Genomic DNA, 11,558 nt, shown 5'->3' with positions numbered 1-11,558 from the left:
TCTCCACTTCCTGCCCAAACGCACAGTGATAATATTAATCGGGCAAAGCATCAGCGATTCTAGCGATGGCGTTGCCTGCCCACGCCGTGGGGCTTCTGGTGGCCTTGCATTCTGACAGCATGAGCAATAGAAGGCTTGAAGCTTGCAGATAATTTGGTATTGTCAAAATGTCTGGTTTAAATGTCTGGTGTACTTGGGAATCTGAACAACAGGCAATCGCAAATGATAATCTGACTAATTAAGGAATAGCCTTATGGCTGAGGAAGCTCGCCAACAGGCTTTTCAGAGAGGCCTTCATCATTGTGCAACTTCAGAAATACTTTAATGTCTCTTGTGAGGCACTAGGGGGCACTGCAGCACCCTCAGCGTGCCCTTTGCCATGCCTATGTGGAGCCAAATCGTAATTATGGCCTACTGGGCCTACTGAGATGTCATTAATGAATGAGCAATATCTGAATGGTAGACTCCACTTTGCATGTACTGTACTTGTCTCTTATGTACCCCAGTGTTTTTGGGTCCTTTTCACAGTGTTCATATTTAACCCTTTAAGGTGTGAGGATCTCAAATATGTGATTAGAATGTTCTTAACTGGACATTCTAATGCTGATGTAACAACCACAACTAGTGATTTAAAGCAATGGAGCACTAGAACAATGACTTTTGACATTTTTTTTTTTTTGGAGGGGGGGGGAATTCCAAATAACCTATGGTGTGAAAACAATGTTGTGCAGTTCATACTGACTGATGTAGTAAATTTTGCACGTCTTATAAAAACAGAAACAAAAACAGAAAGTGAGAGAGGCGGCGTTGGGTGAACAGGTCGGTATTTTAAATTGGGATTTGAATGTAGAGATACTGGCGGTGTGTGTGTGTGTGTGTGTGTGTGTGCGCAAAGCACAGGAATGCTGTCGGCACCCCCACACTTATTCCTGTGGCCTTTTCCGAGTGTGTCTCACGTTTGATTGATGACAATGCTCGGGTTTGACGGTCTCGTTTGATCTGCTGGATTAACCACGTTTCCAAAGCTCTTTGAATGTTAGTTGAATGCTGGGGCCTTGGCATTTTGCCAGCTCCCCAGTCTGTCCCAACTCACTCACCCCCCGCCCCCCCTCCCCCCCCCCCATTCCCCGTACCCCGGGATTTGGAGCTTTGCCCCAGGCATGCTGTGAGGCTACGACCAGGGGGACGGAATCAGATTCTGCTTCGGGACGATCCCACACCCCCCTGAGGACCTCCGTAGTCTTTGTGTGTGTCAGCCGTTTCATCTAAACGTTGAAATGTTGGTCAAAAAGTGAACAGACCTGAAATAATTGATAATAATTAAACAGGATAAAAAAAAGAGAGCTTGTTTTTCCTTTTCTGCTCTCTCTTATTATGGTGAATAACAAGGAAAGAAGAACAATCAATAGCCTGCTTCTGGTATGCATATTTATTTTTCTCTTGGTTATGTGAGTATTTCACTACCAAGAGCGACACTGTTGCCTCAGTTATTTACAATAGAATCTAATTAGCTTGTAAAGGACCTCTTGTGAGATTGCTGCTAATGAAAGTGTTGTTAAGAGACATGAATGAAGAAGGTGCATCCTATCTTGGGATTGTCAAATCAGTGTTTTTTTTTTTTTTCTTTGTTTTTTTTTCATTACTGGATTAGTTGCCATTGGAAAGAACATTCTTTGTCAATATTACATGCACGTCTGCAACTAGAGGTTTAAATCACAGCTTTGTCTTGTAGGCTTCCGAAACTGACAGATGGTGACAGATAACTGACAACCTGTTATGACATTATCTGCTTGACCTGATGTAGTATCTGATACAATGTCTCAACCTATGCTGTATATGACCGTGAATCTGGCATAAAGTGAAAGCTTAATTCTGACGATAGTTTTTAGGGGTCCAAGCTGAGACTCCATTGTTTTTGTCATTGATTTTTTTCCCCCTCCCCCTTGTAACTGTAAGCTGTAAGAACTGTAAGCTGAAATAGCCCAGAATCGCCAAATTTGGTAGGCTTCTTCGGATGGTTGAAATCCTGGGTCCCTTAAATTATGGCGCAGATTGAAAACCTGGTGGCGCTATGGTGTACCTGGCAAAACTTTGACTAATTTTGACTAATTACTACTAATATTACTACTACTGATAACCTACTGCTCAATGATGAGCCTGAAAGGGGCAAATGGTCTGTTTACATCATCAGGCATTACTGTGTTCCTCTGTTGTTGATTTTTTATTTTATTTCTTTTTCAGGTGGATAAGCGGCAGTCTGATGCTCTTCGGCTCCCCTTGTTCCAGCCGTATGATTGGAGCAGGCTGGAAATGGACACGTCTGGGTTGTGGAATGAAGATGGGGAGCCTCCAGAAGACAAGGGATGGTGGGTGAGTGGCTCTGCTGTTCGTGTGTGGTGGGGGGGGGGGGTCACACTGCCCCCCCCCCCAAACAATTTGTTGACCTGCGTCATGGCTACAAGGCTGATTGATGTCTAGTCATGACACATGAAGCAGCTAGTCATGCACATTTTCTTTTTTGTTGTTGCATATCATAGATCATTGTTTCATACTCATTGAATTACCTCAAATAACTCATTTCTGTCCCACTAATCGACGTCATACTGACCTTCATGACTGCTGTTGATTAGATAGATAACCAACGTCAAAATGTTTGGTGGGTGACAATGAATGGACCCTCACTCTAGGACCCTACGTTTATTTAGAAAGAAGTTCATTAATATTTCACGTGTGAAACAACGTTCAACACGATGTTGTGCTTGACCTTTTAAGATCATAGACATGTGGTTAGGATGCTTAACTGAACATTTTAATGCTGACGTAACACCCACTACTGGCAATTGAAAGAACCCGAGTTCCAGAACAGACTTTGGATTTAACAAAAACGGAAGAAAAACCTTACTCTTCAATTGGTCTAATTAGAGCCGCTTCCAGAAAGTTGCTGTCTGACACTTTGCAGCTCCTTTTGTTTGAGCGTCAGCTCAGAGCGAGCGATAGTGAAAAAAACTTGAGTGGCGGTCACATATTTAAAAGGAAAGTTTGTGGGTGTGACTTCCTAGTGGTCGGGCGCCATGTTAGGGAACATCTTCGCGGGTGACGGTTGAAAAGGTTTCCTGGGTGACGGTAATAGGAGGAGACTAATAAAATTCAGCGTGGGACCCAACCGACTCCATTTTGGTCATATTCTCCGTTTTTTGCTGCTGGCATTTTATGAATAATAGAGGGGGCGATGACTTGGTTCTGCTGTCTCCCCTCCCCCCTCACTGCCAAACCGCAAACCCCAACCACCCACCACCCCAGTTTTTACTTCCCAGAGCTAGAACACGCTTACTGCCCAGGAGGACGGAACGAGACAGTACACCGTCCGAAAGGCAATCTGCAGCAATTAAACTGCGCTCTCATTCCCATTCTGTCACGACCCGTTTCCGTCGCAGAAACTTCTCAAGCAAACTTTGCTTTCCCGGTACCTGCCTGAACGTCTCAGTTCACTTCAACAGTCTTTGAGCGAAATCCTTTAAAATATATCATGCTGTGTGAAAGTGGTTTTATTTTTATTTTATTTTAGTTTCTCACTTCACAGTATTGCTAATAAGTGAGATATGATCCAAATTTGCATGATCTTTCATTGTGTCATATACATTAAGTTTAATGCTGCGCATGTACTACCTTGGCCCTGAAAAGATATTGAGCACATGGGTGTATTTCAAACCGCTGCTTTATTTCTTTCTTTCTGTTTTAATATTTGTATACGTTTTTTCTTCTTCTTTTGTATTCAGTCTATGTGTAATATTAGCAAGATTGGCCGTTTGGGATAGAAACAGAGAGAAACTGGGATAGAAACTTTGTGCAACTTTCTGACTGATCTTTGAATATCGATTTCGGTTTATATAGATTTTCTGTGGGTGCCGGTCTGCCGGAGCCCCCGCTTTACCCAGTTGGTTATTTTATGTGTCAGCGCCAGGGATTTTCGTGGGAACAACCGGGCTGAAATTTCCTGAAGACTAGGGATGGGATCCTGTAAAGGGACGCCGCGTGGCACTTCCGTTTTAAAAATTTCATATTTTAACGGACGCGCTATGTGCAGTGAACACACATATTCTGAACTTCAGTGACAGTCTCCTTCACGGTGAATCAGTGTAAGGGAATTATGGACCCAGCGCAACGCCAACAAAGAAAGCAGGCCTAGCTGACCTTAAAGGAACGAGTCTCTTCTAATGGCGTGACTTTGAACGGCAAGGCAGTTAGGTCACCCCCTGTCAGTCAGGGTGTCTACCGGAGGAGGTGAGGGGGCTAACGCGGTCTGTTGCGCTTCGCCCGGATGTTGGTTTTGAAACCAGCTGCGGCAAAGCGCTGCGAATTTCGCCTGCCAGGATGGGGACGGAGAGGTGTCGCGTGATGAAAGAACTTCTGTGTCCACAAATCAGCCATCGCAGCATATCAGCGCTGTGTTTAATCATACCAAGCTGCTTTCTGAGGTTCTGTCAATCTCAAAGCCACATCTATTGTTTTGAATTAATAGCCTGAATAATGTCATTTCCTCCCCTCCTGCTGGGGGGAGTATATAGTACGTAGGTTGTTTGGTTGTATGCTTCTTTCATCTCACTGGAACAGGGGATGAGGGGGGAACGCGGAATATTAGAATAAAGAACTGAAAACCTGTACTCGGGAGTCCATTGGTCACCCACCTGTCACCCCGCATAAATGTGATTCCATGTGGCTGGGATTCGACTTTCTGTGTTCCCCCCACCCACTGTATGAATAAATAAATAAATAAATAAATAATCTATCAAAGGTTTTCTTTTTTGAAAAGGAGATCCAAGGAGATATCTGTATCCATTATTATCATTAATGAATTCATTCAATAATAATAATAATGAATGCGGAGAATTGCATCTCCTTTTCAAAAAATTAAAACCTTTGATCGACACAAACGTTGGCAAAGAACATGGGAGAAGTATTTATTAATTAATTAATTAATTTATTTATTTATTGCTTATTTCAGACTGATTCCATACCAATTTTTAAGACCCAGAGAATGCAGCTTGTGTGATTGTTACTAAATAAATACATACATTTAAATTCCCATTCAACGGCACAACTTTTTCGTAGTTTAAATCCACATAATCTATTTAGATACACTGACCAGGAAACGGATACCCCCCCCCCCCCCTTACCCGTACTTGCTTTCCCCGTGGAAGTCTGCATGTTAACCTAAACCAATTGTGTGCTCTTAATCACGCTTTAATCATATTTAACTTCAAAGGGAATTATTTATGGACAGTGCTCTTCCCTTTCAGCAAAACGATGCGCTCAACATGGTGATGCTCCTGTGAGAAAAAAAAAACCCAAAACATTTCATCTTGTGGGTGCATCTGAAGCTTCTGCAGGGGAGAGCATAGCACGAGGGCTTTTAATGTTTCTAATATATATTTTATGTTTTAATGTTGAATCACCGCGTGGTCAGCTTACATGTTGATTAATGGTCCATTTAAAAACTGAACAGACATAATTCTGAACGGGAATAGATGCATCTCTCTCTCTCTCTCTCTCTCTCTCTCTTCCCTTTTATTTTAAGAATAATTCCTTTTTAAAAAAAACATGCAATGAGTCTCATGAATAATGAACTCCGATTAAATCTTATCGCTTTCCACTCTTAACTCTGGGTTAAAAGTTTAATACAATATTCTTACTAGAGCTCTGGGGGAGGGGGCTAATGGCTTTGACGTCTTGTAAGCGTACATCAGTAATCGCTATAAATTTTTGATATGTTCAGGCGTCAAATGAGGAGCGTGGTTCGCGATAAGTAGCCTCCTAATGTAGTCTCCATTCTACCCAAATGCAGTTTTTGATATGGATATTTTGTGAATAAACAAAACGAATATCAATATCGCAATTAAATAATTGTTTAACAATCATTCAGGAGGTGCTCTTAGGAACCAAGCGAAGACAGTTATTTTGTTATTTCTGCACTATGACCTGTTATTAGGGGAGAGTCGCCATCAATATGACGCTTGATAAATTTAGGCTTAACACGGTCAATAATTCAATTGGCAATGCGGTTACTGTAGGCATTTCAGGTTCATGTGCATGTGCAATTCAGTCCTCAAACACGTCCGTTAGGAATGGAGCAATATGGTAACCTTTGCGGAAAGTATTTCCCAAAAAAAAATGTTTTTGGGCGAGTTAAGAACAAAAATGTTCCGGAAGTAATTTTCGGAGAAAATGTTTTATTTTCATCTGCAATAAATCAAGGCGTTCGTCATTTTAGGAAGTAATCTGCCTTTGGTTTTAATTAACCAACGTATGAAATCTTCAAAAAAAAAAAAAAAAAAAACCCATAAAGTCCACTTGTCTTAAAACATATAGGTTTATTTTAGTATGGTTTTTAATCTATTTTCAGAAATTCTCTCTTCAGTTTCTCCTTCAACTATAACCTAAATGCCCTAGTCATTAACTGAGCTACGTGAGACTTGATAAACGGAGTTAGCGATTCTGACGTTAAGGCAATAGATTATGCATTGCGTCAAGGCTGCCTAAAGTTGGCTGAAGTCCGTCAGCTCAGTTTCCGCTGTCCTTGTCCTTAAATGATCCATCAGCACGTCTCTCACGCGAAATTGAAAGCATTTCTAAACGGTAATCTCACCAGAAACGCTTTAAACTGTGGGTTTCAAAAAGCATAATAGTATTACACCAAGTTTATACAGTCTAATACAGTGCAAGCCCTCATAAATCATTTTTAAATATAACATTTACCTACTTTTCGTAATGATCACGGAAATCCAGCTAGTGAAATCAATTGGTATGCAGTAAAGCCTAAACACAAAATAAGATATATCTGTTTTAACCTCTTGGTACCGACTGCGTTTCAGTGGAACCTTATATGGGACTGTAGGCTATATGGCGTCAGAAAAGGATCACTCGAAAAGCTACCATTTTATGTGTTGACATTTCCGGCAATATTCGAAATACTGAATATTTTAAGAAGCAACTGGGAACTTTCATTGCTTAGGCTAGGTTTTTTTTTTTTTTTTTTTTTTTTTACATTTGGTTTTCAGTTAAGGTAGCCTACAATTTTATTTGTCTACCTATTGAGAGCCGTTCGGTTGTTAGATTCAACAGGTCAATGACTTAATTTAAAATCTTACAGAATGGATGTCTCAAGATTACACTATTTATATTTATCTATTTATCGAATTATGATAATTAAACTGTTAGAATACAAAGATTATTATCAATAGTCAAACTGGAAGTAAGACTGTAGGCTAGTCTACATTACGCAAGCACCTACGCATGAATCAGCATGATTTGAAATTTAGTTGTAACCTTTTATATTCGGGAAAAGTAAACGTAGGCTATCTCATATGTAAATGGATCATTACTGTTGTTAGTCAGTCAAAATGTTAAATTTAGCCTGATCAGTGACCTAGTTCTGTATAGGCTACCCATTAAAATATGCTACTCAGATAGTTCTGTTGTTATATTCAAATACATCAAAATCCAAACAAGGCCATCACACAAATTGACAGATAAACAAATAATTTATTTCTACGCGCACTGTTAATAGGCGGACAGAGTTGATACGGGTCTATTGGTCAACACATGCTATGGCGTGACGACGACGTTTAATTTCACTTTAACTGAACGTGGACAATTTGGAGCGTCTTCTTAAAAATGTGGTAAATAAGGCCTACAATTCATGCCTTATTAAACTGAATTATTAAAAATAATAATAATAAAATAATATAGCCTAACTAAAAAATAGGCATTGCGTGAAAAATATCCAGCACCAATGGCCTACTACAAATGTAGTATACCTATAGCAGACAATACCATATTGAAAATTTCACATAAAGGTTTACCTGCAGAAATTTTATAACGTCATAACTAAAAAGATATAGCCAACAGTCGAAATGCCACTGAGAATAATAGGCTATGTGACTTTGAAGCAGGGACAGCTGAAAAAAACCCTGCACAAATAATTGTTATATCTTAGCCTACCTGAAATTATAAAAGCCGCTGTCATCCCACGGGTCTTAAATGCACATTCGCGTCTGCGGTCTGAACGTCTCAGTGTCCCGTTTTATACCAATATAGCCTACGATTAATATTGCATCGCCATGATTTAATAATTTCAAACGGCACAATATCACGCAATTGCATTCACGAATTCATTATTCAAGGAGGGAATAGGAACTAGGTGCTGCTAATTAAATAGACTCTGGAACGAGCCCCGATCTTCAATTATTTCCGGTCAGATACGGTGCATAACGTATGATCCAGCCTGTCTTTAATTCTTCACTTTTACGCGATCAGATTTTTTTGAAACGGTTGGATAAGTAGCCTATGCAGGATTTTTTTTTACTGGCGTCATTAATTTTTTAATAGTAATAACGCTCGAAGCGCTCATAAATAATATACGCTTCGGTTTTCTGGGAAACACGCGGCATTACAATGATTTTGGTGCTTCTCTGTTGACTTCTGCATGACTTAGGTAGACATCGGCAACTTACGCCCATGTCGTTTTCATAACAAAGGCGAAAATCGAGCATAAATATCGTGTGAATGTTTATTTGCTTCTAATAAGTGGAAATGGGATGAATAACGAGCAATGCAGTAACACATGTTGACAATAATAATAATAATAATAATAATAATAAACAATTGTTGCTGTTAATAAAGACAAAAGAACTGATGACCTTTTTAAAAAAATATTAATTTATTAATTGAGGCTCAAATTCATACACTTGATCAAGCGAAATTGAAACGTGGAAATGGGAATTTTTATTTTTTCATTGTGCTTTCATAGTATTATCCAGTGTACATCAACGAAAACATAACACATAGGTGAAACTATGTGTGAACTAAGTGTTTAAAGTTTCGGTGTCGCTTGTTGAGTTTTCTATAATAGGCAACTCAGTCATACTGGTCGCATTATAGCTTAAAATCTATAAAATGCTTTACTGTTTACCAAAAGGCTTCACTCCATTCAGACGTGGGCAGCCAATAGTTTTTTCCCCTCTGTACTATAATCACGGTGTGAATCGTTTAATAATGTAGGCTACATGCCTTAGCCTTTTTCATCGAGTCGTAATCGTACAGTTGAAGTGACCTGTCCATGGTCCTGAATCAGAAATTCTTAATCAGATCCAGCCAGACCAGACATGCACTTAGACTCTAGAGACGCTCCGTGTACTCGATTCAGGACCAGCCTTTTTTTTTTCTTTCCGTGAACGATTCAGAAATTCATAAAAACGATTTCATCCGCCGTAGCACAGTGAACGGTATTGTATTAGTCAAATACATTTAAATGGACATTTATATAGTACGAAATATAAATATGATAATACAATACAGTATTTCAGTTCGGAGAAAATACAATCAAGAACATGGAGACAACAAACTTATTCAAAGTGACACGTGGTTTACCTTGCTTTACGATACATAGGCTATTACGATGAAGTTAAACAAGTACCTTTATGTGCTAAATGGTGGAAAAAGTGCTATAAGATAAGCAATTTTTAACAAAATCTCAATAAATAATCCATCCAAAGTGTACTGTACATTTCAAATCCTGTATAAAGAGACAAGACCTGTGTAAATCCCTGCTATATTATTGAAAATGTAAACAGATATTGTATAGGCTACTAGTGCACTGCTGAGTATTTCATCCGTTTTTGTTTCTGTCTTTGGTTACAAAACCAAACGCGAACCACGTTCTTTTTCAGATCCAGCTTCTCAGCGATGGCGGCGATTTTTTCCGAGGAAGGACGCGGCTGGATTGCAAAATACGCCTCCAAAGAGCGCTTTTCTGGCGCAGCGATTGAAGTACGTTTTCGCTTCCTTTCGTTGCCATTGAAAAAGTCCGGCTTGTTGTTTTTCTCTCGAAATTCCGCCTCGGCTTCTTCCAGCCAAGCTTGAAGGACGGGTTTGAGAGCAATCATGTTATTGTGCGACAGCGTAAGGGACTCGAACCTGCAGATGGTGCTCTGACTAAGCGAACCCACGCCGGGTATCTTCAGGTTGGCGAGAGCAGAGCCAACGTCTGCCTGCGTGACGCCAAGCTTGATTCGCCTTTGTTTAAACCGTTCGGCAAACGCTTCCAGCTCTCGTGGATCTGATTCTACGCTGTTGATGCAAGCCATCCCGTTGGGCGCGGACAGAGAGTGCGGATGACCCATGCTCACGGCTTGGTGAAGGTGACCCATGGTCTGAAGGTGATGCTGGTGGGTTTGAGTTGTCATCACGGGTGGATCCGGGGCTCCCATCCCGCTCACCGACAGACTTGAGGAGATGTGGTCCAGGAGATCTCCTTCCAAGCCTTGATGGAGGTGATGGGAGGTCAAAGTTGAAGGGTGAGATATGGGCACTGTGGAGGAGGTAGAGGTGCAGGGGACACTGCTCATGGTATGGTAGGTCACGTCGGGCTTAAAATGATGGCTCTTTCCGTGAGAGACAATGTCAACAGCCGCCAAAGCTTCAGCGCGGGCCAGCAGACTCTCATCAAAGCCTCCGAATATATTGCCCTGGAGCTGCAAGGAAGAACGCGCATGCTGGAGTCAGTGGGGAATTCTGTCAACTCAGGATTAAAAAACATTTTCGAGCACGGAGAGAAACCTCCTCGGAGTACAGGTCATAAAAATTAATACGAAAGCGCGAAGGCTTTGAGAGAGAGAGAGAGCGAGAGAGAGAGAGAGAGCGGACGAAGGGAGTGAGAGAGAGAGCTGACGAAGGGAGTAAGAGAGAGAACGGAGGGAGGGAGAACGGGAGAGAGAGAGATAGAGAGAGTAAGTGTGAACAAATGTTGCTCCATCGACGGCGCAAATCACACAAACCGATATTCTTCGCGAGCTCGCGCCACGATAAGCCTACTCCGGACGCATACCTGTGGGGCCGGCAGGCAGACTCTGCGCATCGCCTCCGAGCTGGAGTGCAGCCCCGGGTATTTATGCTCGTGTAGCGCGGGGTGCATGGGGAAATGCTGCTTGCTGTTCATGGTCATCATCTTGCTTGCGCGCACCGTGCAGGCAGGTAGCCCTGGGCATGGGGTTAGGTCTGCTCTCTGGCTCTGGCTGCGGTCAGTGTGAGCTATTTCCAAACGAGGCTCTCTGCATCTCTCCCCCACCTGCTACTTTTCTCATCTTACAAGCGGCGCGCGAGGAACTGGGTTGGCAGCAGTGCGCAAGCGTAATGCACGCAAGTAGCCAAGGAGAAGACACGGGATGACCCATTATAAACCCGCTTCGTTTCCAACATTTGTATAACAACATTTTAACCTGTATATCATGTAGTAGCCTACTGGTATTTCATATTATCATATGGCCAGGAAAGCTATACCGTGCGTAAACATCGTTGATGGACCCTTTTATTTTATTTTTATTTTTTTCTGCACATAATCCGTTAAAGTCTGGCATAGCCATTTGATCACTTCTGAACTTCCTGGGTCGACCATTCTATAGGTATAAGTAGCCTACCTGAAGCTATTACCACCCCTTCCAAAAAGCTGCCGATTCATTCCCTATAGACACATTTTAGAATTAGAAGAAATCGAATTAGAACAT

General features: G+C 41.4%; 1 protein-coding gene across 1 annotated transcript; it reads right to left on the bottom strand.

Annotated features, from left to right (window-relative positions):
* Positions 1-8,733: 8,733 nt before the first annotated feature.
* Positions 8,734-11,259, bottom strand: LOC135262383 (POU domain, class 4, transcription factor 3-like). The gene is made up of 2 exons (XM_064349425.1): positions 10,883-11,259; positions 8,734-10,529 (listed from the first exon to the last, which is right to left on the bottom strand). The coding sequence occupies exons 1-2, from the start codon at positions 11,000-11,002 to the stop codon at positions 9,645-9,647; spliced, it is 1,005 nt and encodes a 334-aa protein (XP_064205495.1). The 5' UTR covers positions 11,003-11,259; the 3' UTR covers positions 8,734-9,644.
* Positions 11,260-11,558: the final 299 nt, after the last annotated feature.

Source organism: Anguilla rostrata, chromosome 9, assembly GCF_018555375.3.
Source record: "Anguilla rostrata isolate EN2019 chromosome 9, ASM1855537v3, whole genome shotgun sequence".
NCBI lineage: Eukaryota > Metazoa > Chordata > Actinopteri > Anguilliformes > Anguillidae > Anguilla > Anguilla rostrata.
The sequence above is the reverse complement of the archived record's forward strand: the minus strand, read 5'-3'. Positions and strand labels throughout refer to the sequence as shown.

What these genes read in the sequence shown, in the direction of transcription:
- LOC135262383 (XM_064349425.1), bottom strand. Translation starts at nt 11,002, where the DNA reads ATGATGACCATGAACAGCAAGCAGCATTTCCCCATGCACCCCGCGCTA. An exon ending in TCTGCCTGCCGGCCCCACAG is followed by an intron (nt 10,530 to 10,882) that starts GTATGCGTCCGG and finishes TCTTCCTTGCAG; the next exon opens with CTCCAGGGCAATATATTCGG.